Source organism: Corvus moneduloides, chromosome 2 (assembly GCF_009650955.1).
Source record: "Corvus moneduloides isolate bCorMon1 chromosome 2, bCorMon1.pri, whole genome shotgun sequence".
In the NCBI taxonomy this organism is placed as follows: domain Eukaryota; kingdom Metazoa; phylum Chordata; class Aves; order Passeriformes; family Corvidae; genus Corvus; species Corvus moneduloides.
In genome coordinates, this window is record NC_045477.1 from 97,822,260 (window position 1) to 97,847,702 (window position 25,443).

Consider the following 25,443-nt stretch of genomic DNA (forward strand, 5'->3'; position numbering starts at 1 on the left):
AAATACCTCGACTGTGTGTGGATTGGCCTCTTGCACACAGGGTGAAAGAACCTATTTTGGCAACAGGATTACTCTGCATCCGTGCGTCCATTCTGCAATCCCACGCCTGAAGTCCTCGCAAACCCTCCATCAAGGACTTTTTCGCTCCTGCCCGTGATGGCCTGAGAAGGCCTCCATCTCCTGCACTCGTTAGAAGATCTGTGTTGAAGTGAATCTGTGCTTTGATGGAGCGTGGCTTCAGAGGCTTTGAGGGGTAGGTGAGAGGCGTTTTCCAACCCCGGAACGGTGCCTCGGACGGGGCACGTCCCGCTCCAACTGCGCGTTCCCGCGCCGGCTCCTGCCCACGCGCGCGGGGCGGCGCCTGCCCCGGAACCGCCGCGCGGGGCGCTCCCGCCGCGCGGGGCATTGTGGGTGTGCGGCCGCCGCTGCGGCTTTCGGCGGGTCCCGTTAAAATGGCGCCGTAGGCGGTGGCGGGAGCGGGAGGTGCTGCCGGGTCCCTGTGCTGCCGACCGGGTGGCGCGTCCTCGCTTCCCTCCGCCATTCTGCTGTGCTCCGGCTCTGCCGCCCGCTCCCGGCCCCCGCGTCACCTCCTGCCTCCCGCGCGGCGATGGCGACTCCGGACCAAAAATCGCCCAACGTTCTGCTGCAGAGCCTCTGCTGCCGCATCCTGGGCAAGAGCGAAGGTAACGGTGTCCCCCCGCCATTCCCCCGGCAGCAGCGCTTGGAGCCCGCGGGGGCTGCCCCCGCAGGGCTGGAGAGGTGTCGGCGGTCTCCCGGCCCGGGGGGTGGCAGCCCGGGCGGTGCTGAGGTGCCGGCCGGGTATGGCAGCGGCCCCGTGAGCCCGAGCCCTGCGGCGGGAGGCGGCGGGAGGCGGCTTCGTGCCCTCCTCCTCCGGCTCCCCCGGAGCGTTTGGCCGGCTCGTGAAGGCTCTTTCCTCTTCGGGGAGCCGGGCACCGGTGCCGGGGTGTTTGGGCGAAGGGGGGCTCGTGTACCGCCTCCCGCCGGTGCCTGCTCGAGTGGAGCCATTGACGTGCGCCAGGTCCGCTACAGGTCCTCGGTGTCTTGATGCTGCTGTGAGTCTCCAGCAGGGGAATGAATCTCGTCTGTTTGCGTAAGTTTCTCCCTTGCAGTCAAGCAAAGACTGTTTTTAGTAATCAGTCGGAGGGGTGGAAAGGAAGGCATGCATCTGCTGAGTCTCCTTTTTAAGTGCTCTCTTTGTAAGCACTAGAGAAATTCATCCAAAAGCTCTTATTGCATCTGTTTTCTTGTATGAGAAATTACTTTCTCCCTTATTAGTAATGGCTGTCAAGTCTTTTTTTTGTATTCTTTTCTCTCTCCGTGCCCTTCTCTTCTGACAAGTCCCTTTAGATATTTCCAGGACAGTAACTAAAACTTTTGAGCATTCACCTGTTGTAAAAAAATTACTAAAATGTGGCCTACATGTGAATTGTTGCTATCTTAGAAATCTAGAAAGTGAGTAACAAGATACAGATATACATGTTTTCTGTCTCTCAAGCTTTGTGTTCATCTGTTGCAGACAGCATGTTGTGGTCTCATAACCCATCTTTGTCTCTCAGTTGGAGAGATATGGGTTTAATGGATTAACTGTTTGGCGAATAAGGCGCTGAAACTGGCAGCATGGCCACATCCAAGGAGTTGTAGTCACTGTCTCAATGTCAAAATGAAGATCACTAGCAAGTGGTGTTCCTCAGAGGCCTGTATTGGGATTGATGATGGTCAGTATCTTTATTAGTAACACAGACAGTGGGCTTGAGTGTGCCTTTGGAAGACTTGCAGATGACACCAAGCTGAGCAGTGCAGCTGATGTGTTGGAGGTAAGGGAGTGCCATGCAGAGGGACCTTGACAGGCTTGAGGAGCAGGCCCATGTGAACCTCAGGGTTCTGCACCTGGGTCTGGGCAATCCCCAGCAGCTGTAGAGAGTGGGGGATGCGTGGATTGAGGACAGCCCTGCAGAGAAGGACTTGGGGAGTGGATGAAAAATTTGACATGAGGCAACAAGTGTGCATCCGAAAAAGTCAACCATATCCTGAGCTCCTTAAAAAGAAGCATGGACAGCAAGTAGAGAGAGGTGATTCTCCCTTCACTGCTCTGCTTTTGTGAGACCCCATCTGCAGTACCGTGTTCAGCTCTGGGGCACCCAGTACTAAAAAGATGTGGGTGTGTGAGAGCAGGTCCAGAGCAGGGCCATGAAAACAGCATGGGGCACCTCTCCTACAAAGCAAGTGTGAGAGAGTTGGGGTTGTTGAGCCTGGACAAGGCTCTGCTCAGAGATCTCATTACAGCCTTTCGGTGCTTAGAGAGGGCTTATAAGAAAGACACTTTTTACCAAGGCCTAAAGCGACAGAGCAAGGGGTGATGGCTTTAAACAGTTATAGGGTATGTTTAGATTGGACACAAGGAAGAAAGTTTTTACAGTCAGTGTTGCGAGGCTCTGGAGCAGGTTGCCCAGAGGAGTTGTGAAGGCCCCATCCCTGGAAGTGTTCAAGACCAGACTGAATGGGTCTTTGAGCAACAAGATCTAGTGGAAGATGTCCCTGCCCATGTCAGGGGAAGTGGATTAGATGGTCTTTGAAGGTCCTGTCCAGCCCAAACCATTCTGTGATTGTGATTCATCCGAGAACCTTGGTAAAATTGGTAGGAAGTTGGAATCTTTGTCTTCACTGAACTGTTGAGTAGGGACTCCTTCATAAAAAACATTCTATATAACTCGAAGATCTTAAGGGTCTTTTTCAACCTAAATAATTCTATGATCAACAGCTGTTGATTGCTTTGTTTTGTTTCTCAAAATCTTTTCCTTCTCTATTGCATTTTTAAGTCTTCTGCAAGGCAATAAATTTACTTTTTTCCAGAATCTGTATTATTTCTGTGACAGGAATTCCTTTTGTAAGATTGTATCAGGATGCAGCAAATTTCTACTCTTCCCCTGTCTCCACCAAATCAGCAGTAGCTTCTAAACTGTTTAATGCCTCTTGTGTTCTTCGGTAACTATATTTCTTTTAGCAAGTGTTTTAACTGTATTTTAAAGGGCGCTTCACATCAGCCTATAGTTCTAAGGTGCTCTTATAGCTCTGTTTTTAAAGCTGTTTCTTGCCTTTAACATTCTTTGGAAACTTTTTTCTGATACAATTGGTATGTGTTCTTGTTTAAGAGTACTTCAAACATTTGCTACCAGAACTCTCAAATTATTGTGCTAGTTGCTAGTTCTATTTCCAAAAATAAATTTAAAAATTGGAAAATAGATTGTCTTATTTTATTGGAATAGTGGATGCCTTTTTGAGGACATCATTTCTGTATTGCCTAGTCGTGTTTTCTTCATGACTCTTTTTTTCTTAGATTTGGAGTGCAACCTAAACTCAATCTAAGCTTGTTTCTTGGTGTTATCTAGGTCTGTGATACTTACAAAAGTTAAACAGAGCATGAGAACAGAAATGGAAACCTTTGTTTATCAACTGAAGTATGAGTATTGATGTGAGGTGGCTCACTTCTAGCAACTTAGGATCCAGCTATTTTTGAAGTCACAGTTTCGATACATCTCTGTATCTTCTGACTGGAATAATAATTTTATTTATAAGCAGTATGTGCAAAAACATGCAAGAGAACTGGTTTTTGTTATTTTTTAAATAAATGTTGAACCTGTTCCTGTGTGTTGGGATTCTGATAATGTAACTAAAATACCTTCTGTGTTTGACTAATGAAAGTGGAAATTTTGGCCAAAATCACAGTAATTTTCTGCATGCAACCTGTAGCCTGCTTGTCTGCGCACTTGAGGGTTATCTGAGGACTTCTTTGAAGTGACAGATTAAAAAAAAACGTAGGTTGTCTGCCACCTTTATCATCCATGTTTTTATGCATGTGGCAGATGGGAAGCCCATTCTTACCCTGCTCTTTATTCCTGTGTTATGAGGGATGCTAGCACTGAAACCTCACCCTTCTGAGACAGGATTTCCCTTGAAGCAGTCAACTGTAGTACATGTTTCAGCTCAACTATAGATTTCCGATCCATACAGACTGATAAATCAAAAATTCTGTGAAAGTCCCAGCCATGAAATGTGTGCTGTTTTTTTCCCCCCACCTCCTAATATCTATGTCCAAGGAATACATAAAGACAATAAAGGAATTTTGTTAGCACTAGCGTCCTCTGTGTAGAGGAAGATGCATGTATCCATAGGTGGTAAGGAACCCACTGGACAAGTTATTTAGCATCTTGCTGTTTTTCAGGCTTGTAATTCTTGTTCCTTTCAGCACAGGGTAAGTCTGACATAAGGTATTAGTGTGTGGTTAGTGGTCTGCGTGCAGCTCCTCTGCTACTTGTGTACTGTGAAGTTAGGCTCTTTGTATATATGCATTCTCTTTTTTGAAGCAAACTTTACAAGTATTATCAGTGTAGTCTTTGGAAAGTAATTGATGATGTTCAATTACTTTTACAGAGTTGAGGGGCAAAAACCTTAGACACTTAAGAGATCTTTAAATTTAGTAGAGAAGTTTCTACTAACAATTCAAAACAAGAAGCTGAAAACATCCATCTTAAACCTGCTGTGAATGCAAAGTACAAAGTGCTGCTGTAATTGGGTGAAATTTAATGGGTAAATAGTAAAGGAATTGAGGTTCGATGATTTACTGGTTGTTCCTGCCTGTGCATTCCCTGAGTTTCTGCTTGAGAATTTTTGTTCTCCCTTTGTTCCTTCTCAGCACTTATGTGTTATGTTTGTGAGGAAGCTATGGCTTCAGGAGGAGCTGAAGGGTTCTTTTTATATAATGTCTGTATGATAATTGTGCACTTAAGGCTAAGGTGGGATTACTGTCCTTCCAAGTCTGCATTGTACAATCCCCTGCCTGAAGTCTTCCATAAGCCCTCATCAAGGATTTTTTTGCTTCTGTCCACGATGGCCTTAGAAGGCTTCCACCTTCTCTACTTGTTAAAGATTTATGTTGAAGTTAATTTGTGGTTTGATGGAACATGACTTCAGGGCTCTCAGTGGTGGAGCCATCTTCTCTCTCTTCCCCCTTTTGGGATCATCCCCTGAGTAGATGGCTTGCTTTGTTTCCAGAACCAGTCAGCTGCATAGGCCCAGTTACTGGGATTTTTTACTTTCTTGCAAACAGCTCTGAGAAATCCACTGAGTTATGTGGAAGAATTCTGTTTAGTTGTTTGTTTGTTTGTTTTTAAATTATCTGCCTAAACTTCTTTTTTTTCTAGAACTAAGGTTTGAAAGCTCTCTGTTTTACTGTGCTCTAGCCAGTCGTCAAGGAGGGGCTTAAAGCTTTCCATGGTGCTGTATGTCTGCATTCAGCCACTGTGGTTAGTTTGGGGTCTCTGCCTCTGCAGTTGGAGCTGTTGCTGACCTCTCTCTTCCACATGTTCTTATACTGTCTAAGAATTACTGTGCTGGCTTTGTATTACCAGTCTTCTGTGTTTTTCCAGGCTATCCACCTCACTTTTATACTTGCGCTTGATCATGCAGGGAGCTTGCAGTAATTTCTATAATTTTTATTTTTTCCCCCCCTATGTTTGTGGACTCCAGCACTTATACAGGGTTGCATGCCTCTCTTTGGACAGTGATTTTAGTCCTTCTGACTAAGAATTTCTTGTTCTTAGCTGTCTTTCACAAACCTCCTGGTAATCATAAAACTCTAAGAACTCTTAGTGTCTCCAATGGAAACAAATGGTATTGCTGTAAATATTCAAGCTAAATCTATTTGAGTTTGAATCCTAAAAAGGTTTTCGTGTGCCAAAGTACTATTGGAGGTATGCATACTCTAGAAAGTAAAGTTAGTATTTCAGTCTTTGGGGAGTAGTTTGCTACCTGAAGTCCACACTATGGCCTCAATTTAATCTCCAGAGTCAGTGGCAGTTTTGTTATTGCTGTTTGATTTTGCTTTTTTAAACTCTGAATTATTGGAGTAGATGTTAAAGATTCATGTCGCGGGAAAAGCATAGAGTTCATTCAAAAGGTGATATGGAGGGAGTTTTACCTCTGCTAATAATAGAGCAGATGTGAGTTGACAAAAGAGGCAAAAATTCACAGTGAGGGAAAGTTCTGAAAAGATAGTGACACAGAGTTGCTGGTAGTCCAGTGGGACAGTCCTCGAATAAATCTGTTTACTAACAGTGCAACAAGAGCCAGCCATACTAACAGAATTAAAGAATACTTATGTTTCCTGTGCTGTGCTTCAAAGTTTGTGGACAACTTCCAAGTAAGGAAAGGTATGGGAGTGTGTGTGTGGCTTGGGCTTTATTTTGTGCTTATGTTGGTTTAATTTCCTTGTAGGAAAGGAGTCTGGAGACTAGAAAAACAATTAACAATAATTTTAAAATGCTTCAACTAAAAAGTTGCATCAGCAGAAGAGAAGTTTAAGGTAGTTGACTAAATCATAAGACTGATGTAAAATTAATTTTTTTTCAGGTATACTTCATAGAATCATAGAAAGGCTTCGCTTGGAAGGTACCCTAAAGATCATCTAGTTCCAACCCTGCTGCCATGGGATGGGACCCCTTCCACTATACCAGGTTGCTCAAAACCCATCCAGCCTGGCCTTGAACACTTCCAGGATAGGACATCCACAACTTCTCTTGGCAATGTGTTGTAGTATCTCACCATCCTCACCGTAAAGAATTTCTTCCCAGCATGTTGTCTAAATGTCTTTTATTTTAAAATCATTCCCCCTTGTCCTATTACTATCTGCCTATGTAAAAAGTTGCTCTCCCTCTTTTTTTATAACCGTTTTTTATAACATTTAAGTACTGAAAGGCCACAATAAGGTCTCTGCACAGAGCCTTCTCTTCTCCAGGTTGGACAACCCCAGCTCTTTCAGCCTGGCTTCTCAGGAGAGGTGCTCCAGCCCTTTGACCATCTTTGTGGCCTCCTGTGGACCTGCTCTTAGCAGGTCCACATCTTTCTGGTGCTGGGGACCCCAGGGCTGGATGCAGCAGTGCAGGTGGGGTCTCACAAGGTCACAGTAAAGGAGAGAACCACCTCCCTTGACCTCCTGGCCACTCCTCTTTTGATGCAGCCCAAGATGTATTTGGGCCTTCTGGTCTGTGAGTACACATTGCTGCATCATGTCCTGCTCTTCATCCATGAGAACTCCCAAGTCCTTCTCTGCAGGCTGCTCTCAGTGGGTTCTGCTGGTCTGCAGTTGTCTGGGATTGCCTCAACCCAGTGCAGCACCTTGCATGTCATAACCAGGCTGGTCCTAAAATTGCACAATTCAAACCCAGCGTTTTCTACAGGAACAAGCTCACAGTGCGCATAGATTCTCATCAAGAGCAAAATAGTAATGCTAATGGCATTTGAGGCTAGTCTTCCAGTTTATCACTGTATGCCATGTTAATGCAATTGCTTTTCCCCCAGGTAATGCTTCATAGTAATGTAGAACATTGATATGGGTAAAACAGAGGATGTACAGCAGCATTACTGTCTTGACAAACATAATATGTACTCATGGTATATGTGAGAAGGTGGAAAGTTTTACAGCTTTTCTTCCCAGCTTAGTTTTGCAACAATAGCACATTAGGCATTTTGTAAACACTTTCTTACAGGAAAGAAGTTAGTTGCTTGGGGTTTTTTTCTTCAGCAGGTGTTTTTGGCAGCATCTGTATCTGAGTAGTTTGCAGCAATAATTTTACCTGGTCAGTGGCACTCCTACAGCACTGAATGCAGTTTAGAGCGTAATTGTTTTACGATAATTTTGTATTGTGTTTAAGGAAAATAGTTGTCTGGGATGATGGACAGCTGACTGGAGAGTTTGCTAATCTTTGAAGTCTTTCAAGAAAGTGATTACTGTTTGGTTTAGCTACACTTTCTTTAGCATAGTCCTGTAGTTTAGAAATTGTTTATAGACATATTTAAATAACCAAATGTCTTCTTTCCAGGAAACAAGGTTTCTCACAATGATACATTAATATTTGGAAAACCTACTACTTAGGTTTTTCAGGACTTCCCCTGCCCCCTTTTGGAAACTTGATCTATAACCAACCTTGTTTAAAGAAATGTGTAAGAATATAAACTGAATTTCAGTTCTCTTCCTTAAAATTATAGGCAATGTTAGAAGCTTCTTTATGGCAAAAGTCTTTCTGAATTTCAATATGTCCTCTGAAGTACTGTCCTCTTGCAGTTGTATTGGCTAATTATCGCTTTGTCTCCCGATCTTTTACTTTAAATATTATCTTTGGTCCTATTTCTCCTTGCTGTCTTTATAACCAGAATCTTTCTGTGCATTGCTCCTATATTTTTTTTTTCATGTGCTTTAAAGTGCTGTTATCTGCCTTTTGAAGTAGTCAAATTCTAATACTGCATTGTGTGTAGGAAAGTTTGAATGGCTGTGTGGAGTATAGATCTTTGAAGAATTGGTGGGTTGCTTTGTTCAAAGGAGACAGTCTTTAAGTTTTCATTTTTTTTCTTGTGATTCGCAAGTGCCAGTTCTCTATTCAGCTGTGTGGCTGCTTATCAGTATCGTTAATTGCGTGTGTATTACTTAAGGGATATAGTCTGAGGAGATGTGGCTGGCTGTCTGCATTCTCTGCTGTGATCGGACCTCTGGAAATCAAGCCATGATCAATGTTGTTTGCCCCCCTTCAGCTCTCAGACAGCTGCATCAGATATATTGAGCTTCCCGTTATGTAACAGAGCCATGCTGTAATCATTTTCTGATGAAGGATGTTCAAATAGATAGATGGCTGTATATTTAAAGTACGTCTGCTGTCGTAATGATGATTCTTTGAGGAGGGAAGCAATTAAATGTGCCTATTAGTTATAAGTGATGTGAATTTTTATTGTATTGACACATACCTGTATTAAGTTACGTTTAATCACTTTAGGTACTGAAGTTATTTTACGAATTCGTGAGAAATAATCTGCTGAAGAAACACCCACAGCAGGGAATTTTTTTTGTAAAAGAGAAGCTGGACTTGATATGAATAAAACATTAAAATCGGAATTAAATAAAATAGAAAACCTGTCTTGCTACAGAACTGTTGAATTGCTGGTGCAAATCAGCAATGTATAAAGAGCAGATCACTTTTTCCATGTTGTCAGTAGTGTAACAAGTTTAAAAAGCAGGACTTGTTGGATGGAATTGTAGTCTTCCAACTAGAGATCTTTCTCAGATTCTTTGTTAGGGCAGTATGGAAAAGACTATGCTAAGTTTCAGTGCTTTAACTAGTGTTGCTATGGGTGCTGTTGAAATAGAAGGTCATTACAGAAGGTAATAGATTTTCATTAAAACTGCCCCATTACAGGAAAAACTTGCCCCTTTCCTATCTGCTGCCAAGTACACAGTTGAGGAATTAACAGAACATATGTTGTTTGGGATAACTTAGTGCCAGTATTTGACTTTAATTGACCATGCAGAATATTTTTTGAAATCTTGAGTTCTGTTATGATGTGCATTAAACTTAAGAATTACACAGAAATACTTCCTCATATTTAACTCTTCACACCTGGTTCCTAAGTAGCTGCACTGTTAAATTTTTATATTTGTATTTGCAAGACATATTGCAATTGAAAGGTTGCTTAGTCTAACAGTAGAGGAGGCATTTAAGTCATAGAGATTTGTGACCTTACAGTAGTCTGGATATTGGCATTTTCTTCTCTGACAATAGAACAATACTCTTGCTCCTTCTGTAGGCCAGTATTGTCAAATACTGTTAAATGTTAGTGATTTTTGTCTGAGCAGACTGTTTTCCTGATTGTGTGAGGTATTTCTTTGTGTGAATTGGTTAATGCTTGCTGTTCTACAGTTGTATTCTGGTAGAGTAGGACCAATGGGTGATATTTATAGTACAAGACAGTATAAAATGCACATTCAAAAAGAATGTAGGGCATTCAAAGACAATCTAGCGCGTTGTGATTTTCAAATTTCAAACTTCTTTCCGTAATTTTTTGATGATCTTAATGCATTTAATAATTGACTCTTAGTATCTCCCTGGTGATTTTTTTTTTTTTTTCAATTGTAAATACTAGTTAATTTAAGACATTATAAATGCATAAAATATTTCTCCTTCTAGTGGTCCTTCACCTTATTTCATTTTTCTGTTCCTTTTGTATGTATTTGTCTTGACCAGCATCCATGGTTTTTCCTTGGCCCAACCTTTGCTGCATTACTCGGCAATTTTCCCTGAAGGCTGACTGCTCAACTGGCTAAATAAAACACATGAGGACCTGGTGCATTTGCACACATAATGTTATATACAGAACAGACAATGTGCAGAATTGCTTAGATGGTTTTTTTTCCTGAAGTAAAAAGATTCAAATACAGGACAAACACACTTGGATTTCTTCTGTACCTTTTTCCTTGTGTTACTACAGTTGTTTCTATATAAGGAATAAAAATGTGTCTGACCCTTTAAAAGGGCACTTGATGTGTCTGTAGGCTTATTGTTTGATTTTTCAGGTCAATACATGGGAATATGACTATGCTGTAGAGGCATTGATAGTGACCTGGCCCTATCTTAGTGTTACCAGACTGTTAGTTTTCCCAGAAAGCAAGATACTTGCACTAAAACAGTGCTTTTCAACAACAAGATTAAAGATAGAATTATTGCATGAGGAAGATGCAGTGGAAAGAGGTCACTGACTTGTGACCTCTGTGTTAGTGTCCACATTATGCATTGGGATGTAATGCTGATATCTCTGAGCTGGCTTTGAACCAAAGGATGAAACCATGCAAACTGTTTGAAACAAAACCAAACCTAACAGCAAGATGCAAACTGGTAAAACCACTATTGTGGATATCTGAGTGAAGATCCACAGGTCGGTGGTGAAGGTGACTATTGGTGTGGTGTGTGAACTGAACCGTGTGACTGTGTGCCAAGTCCCACAGCATTTCTGTCTATGAGGATGGGCAGAGCCAGCTAAGCGTGCAAATGCTCTCTAATAACTGGGTAGACCTAAGTGTCTCTTTCAGCACAGAATAGGAAAGGCTTATTCACAAATTTTGGTGCAGTTATTTGTGGAGTGTGTACAGGTGAGTATGTTTGAAATATCGCATTAATACTGTGCTAAACTGGGTAAACTGGACTTTACTGCCCTCTGGTTAGAAGTGTGTTTAAGAATTACAGCACAGCATTATCAAATCTAAGCCAGGTATGTTTATGCTGCTTTCAGACATAGCAGTTGTAATCTCATGTCTCACTTTTTTTAAATTAGTTTTAATAGAACTTTAGCATTCTCCTTAACTGAGTTTTCTTTTTCTTTCAGCTGATGCAGCCCAACAGTTTCAGTATGCAGTGAGAGTTATTGGAAGCAATTTTGCTCCCACTGTTGAGCGTGATGAATTTCTTGTAGCGGAGAAAATCAAGAAAGAACGTAAGTGTATCCTTTTCCTTTCTTAGAAATACAAAGTTCTTACGAAGTTAACCTGATTATTTCTCTGAAAAGGGGATAACTCTGCCTCACAGATATTATTAATGTTTACTTCCTGAATATCTCATGGTGTAAATTCCATTAATTTCCTAGTGAATATTCCTGAGTGTTTGTATTCACAGCTCAGATTTTTCTGAATATTCAGCTTAGACTTTCCTTGCTGCTTTGTATCTTAGCCACTATGAAGACAAATTAAAATTAAAACTGCACTCCTTTCACCTTAGTACTGGGAATTTATGAATTCATAGTTTTTTTTAGAAGATTAAAAGACTGATATTTTTGAGATGTGCACTTCAGGAATATTACACCTTGGCACAATTAACTTCATGAGCACCTGTGTGAAACTTGCTGAATGAGTGTCCTGGGAACTGATGGAATAGTTTGTGACTTACCTGATACTACTTGCCTTCAGTTCTCTGAGTTTTCTGCAACCACCTTCTTAAAACTAAAATCATAGACCATGACTTTGTAAGGGATGTTGCAGTTCCATTCCATTGTGCTCTGTGCTGCTCTGAGTCAAGTGTGGCACTGTGTGTATCCAGAGGGGATGTGATGAATTCTTGAAAAGCCAAATACTGCTTTCAGCAGGTTCTGCTGCACAGTAGCATGTCCAGAAACAATTACTGGAATTGTGCAAATGAAATTAAAGCTTCATATTTGAGCTTTGAATATTGAGAGATTGAATTAGGATAATTGACGTCAGTGGCTGTAACTGTTTTAAGGTTCATGTGTATTTTTCTGCTAATGCAGAGCTTCCATGACTTGCTGATAGACACATAAGCCCATTAAAATTCCTCTATCTACAGCTCCAAAACACTGGAATCTACAATATATACTTTTTGCCATGCTTTGGCTACTTGTAGCCAGCACAGCATGTATTCTTTGGACCTGTTGTCAGTTTTCTGAAGAGCACTGTCTCCCTCATCCTCCTTCTCCCCAGCTTCAGCTTTTAGGCTTATGCTAGTGGTCATGTAACAAGTGACTGGATATATATCCTTCTAACTTTACATTTATTTTGGAGATACCACGCAGGAAGTGACTTAGTTGTCAAAGTGTACTTACCAGTGACATTTGATGTTAATTAACATTTCTAACATTTAATAGCTATTTTTCTTATCACTGAAGCTTCTTCAGATGTTTTTACCACCTTGGTTTTCTTTTAACATGGCTCTTTCTGATGTAATACAGCTTTTTAAAGAAATCATACTTGGAAGAGGTGTCTCCTCTGAGAAGAAACTTCTGTAACTGGCATTGATTTGAGACTATTATTTTTTGTAATACATAAAAGTTGTGTGACCCTGGAGTTCTGCCTGACTTGCAGCAAATGGCATTACTACTTTTTTTCCTTCATTTTATTGCCTAAAATAGAAACAATTGCACTCTAGTTTTGGAGCAATTACATGTAGTTTTTTTAACTTTTTTTAATGCATATCTGATTTCAGTTGTGTCTTCAGTCCCTTAGGTCCCTAAACCTACTGAATGGCAGCCTAGAATTTAAAAGGACACTTAATTAGAAAATGCATATTTTGATTGAGCTAAGACAAGCCAGTACTTACATTGAATCACTTCCATTGCAAGAGTTCTCAGGGCTGGAATGCAGATAAGATAAGAACAGGCAAAGTGTTTAAGTAAATACAATGGAACAGTCCAGCATCATTATGCTTTCTTGGCTGCCTTTTATAATTTACCACAAGTATCTTTTAAGATGTGACTGTTACTCTTCTTTCAAACTTTTAATCTACGTTTCTTTGTTTTTTTAATAGTTGTACGACAAAGAAGGGAAGCAGATGCTGCTTTGTTTTCAGAACTCTACAGAAAACTCGGTTCACAGGTAGTTTAATAAGTGTGTAAAGAGTAAAGAAACTGAAAGCAGTCATAAGCATCCTTCTGATGTTAGAGTTGTTTTGGAGAGTGCTTAGGTCATAAACAATATTTTTTCTGGGAAGATGGTCAAGTACTGGAACAGCTTGCCTAGGAAAGTTGTGGAGTCTCCATCCTTGGAGACAGTCAAAACCTGACTGGACACAGTCATGGGCAACCTGCTGTAGATGACCATGCTTTAAATGGGGATTGGACCAGACAGTGTTTAGAGATGCCTTTCAACCCTATATTTTTAGTATTTGATTCCAGTTATATGAAGGGGTACTTCATATGAAGAAAGGAATTCTGTGAAAGTCAAGTGTTCATTTAATATATAAAACTGATGAATTTTCTCATCATTTATTTTACAGAAATGTCTTGCAGGATATTGATTTTACTAGTCTAGTATTCTCATGCATCTGAATTTTTAAGTGCTCCAAGTCTTTAATGTTGAAGGTTAAGGGTTTGCTGACTTGGGTGGCTCTAACACCAGTGTTAATCAAAGAATACGGCATGCCAATATTCTGAAAAAAGATGTTAGCATGTAGAAAACCTGAGTTTAACACAATAATGCTAAGATTAAGATTACAAAAAAGGTACTCTGTGGAGAGTATCGCTATTCAGAAATTGGTTCTCCTGCTGCCCTCTTCCATACTTGACTTACCCGTTACTTTGTTAGTGTTTGGAGATCAAGTTACTGAGTAAGTCTTCCTGGTTTCGGTGTCCTGTGTGTTTGTGTATTATTTGCACTGGTTTGTACAGCAGAGCACTGATTTGCAGATGATTCTTAATGCAGACTTTCTGTAACATGTTTCTGTAGCTTATGTACTGCACTGCCATTTGGCAAGCAAAGTGCTGCAGAGCATGATGACTAATCTTTGGAACAAAATGCTTTGCCTGTGTTACATGTTTGGTTATTCTTCTGAATGTAATGCAGGCTATCTCCTGGTATTTTACTGCCTCCTCAAACATTGAAGGTTCCTTTAACCCTTTTTTTCCCCCTCTGCTAGCGTCTTGTGTATGTGAAATGGTATCATGACTTCTTTAAAATTCACACTACAATTATTGTTCAATTTGCTGTTAGGTTTATTACTAAAGCTGTGCAATCATTCTTTTTTTCCTGCAAGCATAGGGAAGGGCATAAAGGGATACACGTTTTCTGAATCAACGAGATTTTCTGCTTCCAACAATTCTCTTGAAAGCAGTTAGGAGAAAAAAAAGCATGTGTGAATCTGTTTTAACTTTGTTTCATCTATTACTCCAAACAGAAAAGGAGGTCAGTGCTTATTTTTATGGCAGCCTGCCAGTTGAGTAAACTGCACTTCTTGGAGCACTTGGATTTATTCTATCCTGGCCAGTAGAAGAACCAGTAATGTTGCTGCTCCTTCTTTACCGCTTGTTAATTAGTTGCTGTATTAGTTACCTGCAACAGATGCAATACCACTACTTTTTGCTTGTTTTTGAGATCAAAGCCGAAGATAATCAACTTGTGCCTACATAATAATATAGAATGTCCCCTTTTACTCTTCTATAACAAAGTAGGTTTGATTAGTGGGCTCTGTCATGAAGAAAGGAATGCTTCATGTTCAAAATTCTTAGACCATGTAGTACATAGGCACTAAATGCCTAATTTGCAGGAGGTAGGAAAATCAGAAAATTGAGAAAATGAAAATGTTTAAAAAAAAATTTCAAAGTGACCTTGAAAGTGCTTTTTGCAAGACTGATAGCATTGAATTATGTTGCTTCATACAGGATGGAGTCTGTGTTGAATCTTGATATGACTCAAGTTTGCTTTATATTCAACATTGCTTAGTATTGCAGGTCATAGCCTGATCAATATTGTGAGAGAATTTGTATGAGTTTCTTTGACTCAACTTAATGTCCATCATATGGTTCTATGCCCCTGGTAAATTCAGGTACAAGTGTTAGTGTCACAGAACTATGGAGTAACATATCTAGGAACACGCATATTTAAAATAAATAGTTTTAGTACTTGCCTTCACTTTAAAGTATTCTGTTTGTAGCTTGGGCTTTAGCTGAAGCTTTCTGCTGAGATCTAAAACTGCTGACAGTCTTATTCTAACAGTCTGTATGTGTCTGCTAAAGACTGTATTGTGTATTTCTCAAGTTTCATATTGACAGTGTCTCTATCTTACGCTGTGAAAATTTTGGTAGCTCTGTTAAATGACATTTAAAGTAATAGAAATTTAAACCCTCACTTTTGAGGCCTCTGCAAAGGAGAGTGGAGGGGAAAAAGGAGAAAAGACAATTCCTTGCTAAAAACTTCACCAAGAGTTTTCCTTCTTCATGTTTGGGTTAAATTAATGGCTGCAAATGAGATGTTTTAAGTGGTGAGTGTGTGGGAATGCTGGTAACAGTTCAGCTCTGTATAAACCTCATTCTTAGTAGCTATGAATTTTAAATTGAGCCTGCTTGCTGATCTCAGAGGAGGTGAGAATTCATGATTTGAACACAGTGGAAAAAATTCATAAAATTAACAATACAGTGGCTGCACTGCACATTCCCAGTTTATTCAAGAATGTGGTTCTGAGTTAGTCTCATTTATTTGGAAAGTTTATTTATATGCATATATATTAGGAAGTTGGATAATTAAAAAGAATTCTGTTATTATCAAGAGTTAAGCTTATTTATGTTTGTCTTCATCTTTTTTTGAAGGGCATTTTGAAAAACAAATGGTCAATACTCTACCTCCTGCTTAGCCTTAGTGAAGATCCACGTAAACAGTCTAACAAGGTAGGTGAGGAGACTTTTGTTGCTTCTGAGAGATAGTAAATGTGTGTCACTTATTTTAGATGTCTTCAAGAATCATTATCCAGACTTAACCAATATCTCAGGTTGTTTTCATGGTATCTGTGTGTGAGACTGAAAGGAAGAAAACACTTAAGAATCTGTAATATTTGGTGTAGTTTTCTTACACTACGTAAATGTAAAAATATGAGCTGTCCAACACGTGTAGCTGAAGTTGTGACTGTATTAGATGGGTGTTTTTTATGTTTGCCTTCTGCTTGAGGGTGTGATGTCTGCTCATGTGATAATGAGTTTTAAATGGAGTTAGGGAAAGCACAATGCAGTTGCAGCTCAGCTAGCACCAAAGTGCTTTTTGCAGCTATTGCTAATGACAATTTGCAGGCAAAAAGAAGTTGTATTGCTAAAAGTACTGTTGCTCACTGTAAGGCACTTTTTTCCATCATAATTGCATCAGCAAAGTTTTCTTTGCATATACGTGATGTTCAGGTATTTCTTGTGTTCTTGATATTACACGCCTGTTAACTGAAGATGTGACTTAAAGCAATTCCCACATCTTTTTTTTAAATTATTCCTCTCTTCAAATCCTTATCTTTTCAGGTGTCAAGTTATGCCACGCTTTTTGCTCAAGCATTGCCACGGGATGCTCACTCAACCCCTTATTACTATGCCAGGCCTCAGACCCTTCCACTGAATTACCAAGACCGCAGTGCTCAGTCTGCCCAGAGTTCCTGCAGCATGGGGAGCAGTGGGATCAGCAGCATCAGCCTGTATGCCCTAAATGGGCCAACACCAACTCCACAATCACTCATTCCAGGGTAAACTTTACCTTACTGATAGGTTTGGAGAAGACTTGCCTTTTTTCTTTTTTTTTTTTTCCTCCTCCACTCTGCTTTTGCATGCCACTGGAAATTCTGCTTTAGGTGCAGAGAAACAGAGTTCCTGAGCTGAACAGTTCAGAGTATCAGCTGCTGGCATATGACCATATGAAGCCATAAATGGCTGCCCAAATGTGTTCATTTTTAATCACTATCTTCTTGTCTTTTCATTTTCCTTCCCACCCCCAAGAGTTGTGAAACAAACACAAAATCACAAGATACACTCTACTAAAAAAGTATATCTTCAACTCAAAAAAAAGCTTTGGTCCTTTCTGAAAATGTATTTGGCATGAGTTACTAAATTCATATTATAGAAGTAATTAGTGCTGACAGAACTGGATTTTATAATACAAATACTACAGCAGTGATAAGATGATGTAGTTCAGGATTGTGGAAGTGGAAGCACAGTAAAAAGCAGTATTCCATCCCTGGACTTCAGGGTAGGAGACTTGGGGCTCTTCTGGGATCTTCTTGGAAAGATCCCCTGAGAAGCTGCCTTGGAGGAAAGAGGGATTAAGGAGAGAACAGAATAGGATAGTTCTGTTTGAAGGGACCTACAATGATCATCTGGTTCAACTGTTGGAGTAGAGAGCTGGTTGATATTCAAGGATCACCTCCTGCAAGCTTAAGAAAGAAATGGGCAAGGAGGAATTAAGAGTGGCAGGAGGCCTGCATGGATGAACAAGTTTTTTCTGACAAAACTCAGATATAGAAAGGTTTACAAAAGATGGAAGCAGGGCCAGGTGCCAAGGAGCATCCAGGGTCAGAGTGACTGCAATGAAATTCTAAACTGACCTAGAGCTTAATCTGTCAAGGGACATGAAGGGAAACAGCAGATAGTTCTGCAGCTACATAAGCAGTAAGGGAAAGCTAGAGAAAACATGGGCCCCTGTTCAAGGGGCATGGAATGTGGTGACAGATGTGGAAAAAGCTGAGGTACTTGGTGCTTGCTTTGCCTTTGTGCTGGTAAAGACCCTTGGGAAGGTCTTTGTTGCTCTGGAAAGCATGTCCAGACATGTGATGGACAAGAAGGAGGAGGAGTAGGAGTAGTCAGCCCAGACTTAAGAAAACAAAAAAAAAGACATTCTTGACCAATCTTATGGCCCTCTGTGATGAGATTACTGACTTGGTGAACAAGAGGAAAGCAATAATTGTTGTTTATTTCAACCTTATTAAGACTTTTGATGCTGTCTACCTGTGACAGCCTTATTGACAGACCTGGTAAAATGTGGACTAGATAACTTGACAGTGAGGTGAACTGAACCTGTTAGACTCAAAAGGATTATGATCAGTTGCACAAAGTCCAGTTGGAGCCCAATCCCTAATGGTGTAACCAGAAGCTGTATCCTTCTTCCCACCTGATGGCACAGAGTGAATCTTTGGCAGCTTTGCAGATGATACAATGCTGGGAGGAGTGGTTGTTAAAGGAGGTCATTAACTTGTTTCTCAGAGGGAGCTCAGTGGGCTCCAGAAACAGGCTCACAGGAGCCTGCTGAAGTTCAAAGTCCTGTTCCTGGGGAGGAGTAGCTCCATGCACCAGTACGTACTGGTGCTGACTGATTGCAAAGCAGCTTTGCAGAAAATGTCCTGGGATTCCTGGTAGACACCAAGTTGAACATGAGTGTGCAATGTGTGGTGAAGGAGGCTAAGAACCTCCTGGGTTGTTTTATGAAGGACATCACCAGGCGGGTGAGGCAAATAAAACTTCTCACTGCTCAGTACTGGTGAGGACATATCTGAAATGCTGGGTCCAGTTATAGTACAAAGAAAAGATACAGGCGGGCTGGAAGGAGTCTGGAGAAGGAAGCCCAAAACCATTTAAGGGGTTGGAGCATCTGATGTACGAGGGGAAGCTGAGTGAGACCTGGAGTTGCTCATCCTGGAGAAGAAAAATCTTGGGATCTTACCTCTGTAATAGTATGATGAGGGACATAGAGAAGACTGAACCAGACTGGTTTGGGTCAGAGAAAGAAAAGGAGGTAACTGGCAAAATTTGTGAGTTTGTGAATCGCAGTTAATCAAAAGGAAAAAAACCTTCTTGCATTAAGATGGGCTGCATGTTTGAGGGCGGGGACATACTGTGAAACACTGAAATGGGTTGCCCAGAGAGGTTGTGTAGTCTCTATGCTTGAAAATATTAAAAGCATGACTTGAACAATGCACCAGGTAACCTTCCCTAGCTGATCCTGCTTTGATGAGAAGGGTTGTAGGAGGTGATCTCCAGAGGTCCCTTCTAGCCTCAACCATTATATAATCCTGATACAATATAGAAAGATCTGTCAATAAGGTTATTTCATATATCTGCTTGTTTAAAAATATCAGCAGAATACCCTCCTTCTGGCTGTAGTGGTTTTGGTTCAAAATATTCATTACTTACTTATTTTCCTTCTGTGAGATAAGAATTAGGAGAAAAGCAAAGCAGGCACAAACCTTAAACAGTTGCAGTACAATGAAAGAGTTTTATTACTAATAGAGTTAAAAGTAAAGAGAAAATAACAAAACAAAATTAAAGCAAATCCCCCCCTCCCTCCAGCACTTCTCTCCTTTTACCCAGCTCACACAAGGGATAACAGAACATGGGATGTTAGTCAGTGTTCCAGTTCTTGAAAAGTCTCTCTCTTATGCTTAAGGAAAAAAGGGTTTTCCTTCAGTTGCACGTGGTTCCCAAACTGCCACTAACAGCAGATCCCCCCGGAAACAAACAATCTGCTGTGTGTAGAACATCTCTCCCATGAAAAATCTCACAGTTCCTTCACACTGCAAAACATGGGCCATCACATGGGGTTATTCATCTTTTTAAGGATAAGTTATTTTGGCCTGCACACAAAGGCTTTTCTTCGCCACAAGTCTCTAACAGCCTCTTACTACTTCTCTATAGCCTGGCATAGGCACTCTTCACAAACTTCATAGGCTCACGAGGATACTCCATCCCCCCATGTTCTTCAAATGGATTAAAGAGACAAACAGTTTGTGGTATTACAGTTTCTTACCACGGCATGCCAGAAGGTTTTTAAGCTACGCGCCAGAATCGCGGCACCGCCCTCTTTTCTCCCGCCGCCATGCTCAGCTCCGTCCCACGTGACTCACTTCCCTTTCTCTCTGACTCTGAAGCCGCCATGTTGAAGAGTGTTCTTGTTCAGGCTTTATGGTGGGGAAAGCCTCTCTCCCTCTGTGCTGCTGGCTGCATGGTGTCTTCTTCAGTTCAGCACGGAGTGTGCTGGCTGCAGACAGGAGGCTCTGCCGGCTCCCGCTGGCTCCGCCGGCTCCGCATGGAGAGGAAAGGGACCCGCCTGTCCCCAGAAGCCGCCGCGCTGGATGGGTTTAGCTGTGAGCAGTCCATGGCTGGTTTTAGCTGCCTGCGGCTCTGGGACAGTCCCCCCGCAGTGATCCAGGGTCCGTGCCGCAGCGTTGGGAAAGGGGGGAAGGGGCAGTGGCCCCGGCCCGGCCCGGCGGGGCCGGGAGGCTCGGAGCCCCCCCACCTTCCAACAGGCGAGCTCTGACAAAAGGGGGAAGTCCCGCCTTTCTGTGTGGTTTAAATATGTAAATTGTGAGAAGCGTAATTGGTCTTAAAGACTGTCCATCAACTCAGGGTCAACCCAATACACTGGCATATTCTTGGTCTGACCTGTTCATGCTGTTCCATTTTATAGCAGTTTCACTGTGCTCTTTAGTCCTGTAGTCTGAGCTGAACAACCCAAATAAAACCTTTGGGAGCTTTGTTCCTCCGGAACTTCTCTTTATACCTATTTTTCTTTTTTTCTGGAGTACATTCTTCTGAACAGCCAAAATTCAGTGTTGTACTCTGAGGTGTTACTAATGTTAAACACAACAGAGCTCAGTTTTCAACACTGAGACTGGTTATTCCCAGGACGGGTGGCTTCCTGAGATGGTAGATGTGGATAGGGAGCAGAATGGACCCACTCTAATCTGGGGGGCAGAAGTTACTGGCCTGCTGACCAACCTAGATGCTCACAAGTGTGAGGGACTTGATGGGATTTATCCTAGAGTGATGAGGGAGTTGGTGGAAGAGCTCACCAAGACACTCTCCGTCATTTTATCAGTCCTGGCCAACCAGGGAGGTTCTGGATGATTGGCACTTGGCCAATGTGACATTTTTTCATATTTAAGACTTCCTTTGTGAGGAGAACTGACAAGTTGGGAGGGAAATTGGAACTTGTCTGGATATTCCCTTCTTGATTACATTTTCAGGCACTTGATACAAGTTATCTGAAAGAGTAGACTGGCTGGAAAGTGAACTTTTTCCTCTTTCTCTATTTTCCTTTAGTTCTTTGACATGTAACTGCAGCTTCAGGTAATAACAAAAGTTAAATGTTTAGTTTTTTCTACTATGACTGTGTTTATTATTGTTATAGTACCTTTACTTTTAACCTATTTCAGCATAATTGTGTTTCATCAAAGTTTATCTTTGATATGAAATCATGTATGTCAAACTTTTCTACAGGTTGGGGGGTTTTTTGAAAGTGTAGACTTGTAGGAAGAAATAAATTGCTTGTATATTCTGTACCCTTTTTTAACGTTCCTTTGTTAAACCACCCCTTCCCCCCACCCCGAATGAACCATCCACAGAAAACTTGGGGCATTTCTCAAAATCTGCATCACTTCACACCATGTAGTGGGTATAGAATCAGAGTTTTTAAAGACATTTATTCCTTTTATCCTTGTAGACAATCCTATCAAGCTCCGGGCGTTGGAGATTGCCTCCGTCAGCAGCTAGGATCACGTCTTGCATGGACTTTAACTGCGAGCCAGCCTTCTTTACAAAGCACTACCTCAAAAGGCTTTTCAAATGCTGTCTCTCGTGGTGTGCCAAGGTCTAGGCGAGAAGGGGATACAAGTGGTGAGCAAAGATATAGTTGTTAAAGATAATTTTTTTCACAGTTACCTATATCCTCCATTATCTTTTCAATTATTTTGGAATCATAGCATGTTAATTTTTTGAAGAGTGTTTTTCTAGAATGTGCTTAGTAGAAGGATAGAAGCAAATATGCAAGACTAGTATATTTAGCCACAGTCTTTGGCTGGTTGTTAATTTCTCTTTTGCACTGGTTAGTTTGATTGTGATCTGGTCCTCTTAAAAGACTGACTTCATTCCAGTGTTTGTCAGAGTTAAGTGATTGTGACATGTGAGCAATGATCATTCTTTTGATGATCAGAAGATGCTACTGTTTTTAGAGTTAGAAAGAGAGCTCAGTAAATAGAACTTGTTGAAATACTCATCTGTTTGTGGTTCTGTGTCTTTCAGAACTTGGAAATGTGAACTGGAATATAGAGCTCTTAAACCTATTTCTTCTTTAAATTAGCATACTGTTTACAGTGGTTGTAATTAGAGCAAATAACATATAAAATGTTGTCAATAAAATAAATATGAATATAGACTAGTAGAATAATAGAATGGTTTGAGTTGGAAGGTACCTTAAAGATCATCTTGTTTCAACTCCCCTGTCATGGAGAGGGACACCTTCCACTAGACCAGGTTGCTCAGGGAGCCATCCAGTCTATCCTTGAACACTTCCAGGGGTGGGACATCCACGACTTCTCTGGGCACCCTGTTCCAGTGCCTCATCAGCCTTCACAGTAAAGAATTTCTTCCTAAATTCCCAATATTGCTAATTTACTTCCATGATTAAGTGGCGGTAAACTTGAAACTGATGCCTAGAGGATCTATTCTGAATTTACACAAGTGTAACTAAGGAGGAATTGTTTAACAGGTGATCTCTGTGACAACTCCTTTACTGTAAAAGTGGCAGACTTTTCTGAATAAGTGAGCTGATGGCAGATGTACTCATCCCATTATTCTCTGGCAAAGAAAGATAAGAGATGCAGGCTTTTGTCTGTGGTTTTTTGTTTTGGCTTTTTTTACCTTCTATACAAATAAGTGTGGATATTAAGGAACTAAAATGTAGCCTGTCTGCTAGCCTCTGCATTTTGGAGTAGCAGTGTACAAAGCAGTCAGTGGCTTATAGATCAGAGTTGTACTGGTGCATCTGAGGGCAACATTTGGCATTTAGAACCTAATTAACAAAACCATTGATGTGCAAGATGTGTGTGCGTGTGTATATAATGTAAATACGTGTTTTATATATGTGGTAGATTTAATATATACCAAAATAGGAGAAAAGAAAAAATAGAAAAAGGAGTAGAAAAAAGCATAGGAAAAAGAAATAGAAAGACATGTAAAATCTATCACTGCCTCTTAATTTATGATACAGATTGCTATAAAAAACAATTCTTCTTCCATTGAGTCAGCCAGCAGCTGTGACTTTGGTTCCTGTGTGGGATGGGTATAAAGACTGACAGTTGTCTTAAATGTAGTCACTTGCTGGTGTAGAAATAGAAGTAGGACTGCATTCAGAATATAGAAGTCTATTATCAAGAAGATACATTTCTATGAATAATGGATTCTTGTAACTAATTTTTTTCTCCTAAAGTTACTTGCTTTTATTTGAAGTTTTCTTACTGTTACATCTACACACAGAGTACAAAAAGGCACATTGTATGGCTGATGTTAATACTTTTGTACTATATCAATTAAAGAAATACGCACTTACATCTTTTACCATTTCACTACAAGTTCCTAAGAGGGACAACTTACTCATGCACATCTTAATGTTATGAGGGCAGACTGAGATTTAAATGGTATTGTGAAGACTACTTTTGCTGAAATAGGAGTAGAATTTAATTTTTCTTGTTTTTTTTTTTTCTGGAAAAGTGGATTGTTGGGGAGGCAAACTGACAAGAGTAAGAGTGCTGTCTAAATTGGGAGAAGCATGCTGTAGCATCTCAATTTCTGGATAGTTGTTGTTAAAATTGTTTAACTCTTGAAATCTTAAATGAAGTTACAAAAGCGCATGGTGATGGTTTGCCCAGAAAAAGTGGGGATAGTTTCAATGGCCTGCACAGTGCCTTTTTTGATCTTATGTTTCCTTTAAATCCATAAATATCTTACATCTCTAACACAGTCTAACCTCTAACTAGAGATAGAAAACAGAAGCAAACTGTATTCTACAATAGCAAAGGCTTTACTAAATCAAAGATGTACTTATCTTCAGACAGTGTTTACGCTTAAATGTTTTCCAGCTCCGTGACTAATATGCAGTCTAATTTGATCAGTCTTCTCACTGAGCAGTGGCATATGTAATTGAAAGCCATTATGAAACAAACAGCTCTTCCTTCTGGATTAACTGTCCTTTTCCTAGGTGAATGTAGAAGAGGTTATTCTGTAAGTCTACAGCCTAATTTAACAACTTCATCTCTTTGTTCAAAGAAAGATAAAGTTGCTGTGGTGCTTGCCTCAGAACTTGCACTGGTGTTGGATCAGGAGAGATAACAAGTTTAAGAACTGGCTGATGTGTTGGTTAAAATAGGGCATGCCTTGTGCCATACAAGCTGATTGCTCTGAGAGAACCACAGGTAGCATTAGAGGCAGGTAAAGGCAATCTTGGGCTTTCCTGTCAGATTAAGAGGACCTAAAACACTTCTTTGTGGGTTACAAGCACAGGCTTTATAGTTGTTATAGTTTGGGGTTTTTTTGGCTATTCTAAATAGTTCTTCAAAGTTGTAATCAAAACTAATTTTCTCAACAAATCTAAATACTTGTTTTGGTTTTGATTTTTTTCTTTTCCAGGTTCTGTTGAAATAACAGAAGCAAATCTTGTAAGAGATGTTTTATATGTCTTCCAGGGAATAGATGGCAAAACCATCAAAATGTGCAATTCTGAAAATTGCTACAAAGTGGAAGGAAAGGTACTGTATGGTGACTTGTATTTCATATGTGTGCAGAGAAGTATATAGGGGGAAAAATAGCCATGAGAAACATGTAAAAAAGTTAAAATATTATTACACGTCTTTATTCCCTCTACCAGCCTTTTTTTTTCCTTTGTGCTGGTGTTGGTTGGTTGGTTTTATTTGTTTTGTTTTTGTGAGCTCTTTTGTTAATACAACAGAGTAGTTTCAACAGTAGTAGTTGAAAATCAATTGGGTAAATTAGATGCCAGAAAGAAACTGTAGCATTTCACAAGATATGAATAGCCTCCCAACTCCTAATCCAGTAGAAGGATTCATAAGTTACAGCTTTGAGGACTTCTGTCAACATTTCCCCTCTCCAGTGTATAAGAATTAATATAAAGCAGATGCAGACATTTGACTACGTTATTATTGAATTAAGTTTAATAGCTTGAGATGTGGAATGAATGCTAGCCACTTGATGTTATGGGCCTGATTACAATTATAAGTGATCAGATGCAGATTACCTGAGAAAGGAAAGACTGGTGGTAGAACTGAAGAAAGGCCTCATGTGAATTTGAATGAAGACATCAAATAGGGGACAAAAGAATAGGAGAGATGCCTGAGAGACTTTGCTTTAAGGTGGTGAGATGTTAAACCTATTTGCAATTCAAAAAAACCCTAGAGTGAGATTGGGTCAGCTGAATGAAGAAAAAAAAGTGGCTCTAGTTGCTTTAGCATCTTCATATTCCGTATTTAGACAGTACAGCTTCAGTGTTCAGTTTCTGCTAATTGGTTTTCATATTCTTGC

General features: G+C 40.5%; 1 protein-coding gene across 3 annotated transcripts in view; it reads left to right on the plus strand.

Annotated features, from left to right (window-relative positions):
- The first annotated feature begins 396 nt into the window (after positions 1-396).
- Positions 397-25,443, plus strand: part of TUBGCP3 (tubulin gamma complex associated protein 3) — a 56,849-nt gene continuing 31,802 nt past the window's right edge. Inside the window, exons 1-7 of one of the 3 annotated variants that reach the window (XM_032100541.1) lie at positions 397-683; positions 11,221-11,328; positions 13,149-13,216; positions 15,922-15,999; positions 16,612-16,829; positions 21,575-21,747; positions 24,535-24,653. In XM_032100541.1, the coding sequence (XP_031956432.1) occupies positions 608-683; positions 11,221-11,328; positions 13,149-13,216; positions 15,922-15,999; positions 16,612-16,829; positions 21,575-21,747; positions 24,535-24,653 (840 nt within the window). In that variant the 5' untranslated portion in view covers positions 397-607. Of the gene's footprint in view, positions 684-930; positions 1,112-11,220; positions 11,329-13,148; positions 13,217-15,921; positions 16,000-16,611; positions 16,830-21,574; positions 21,748-24,534; positions 24,654-25,443 lie in introns of those variants that run through there. The other 2 variants (XM_032100540.1, XM_032100542.1) reach the window with 2 other exon arrangements.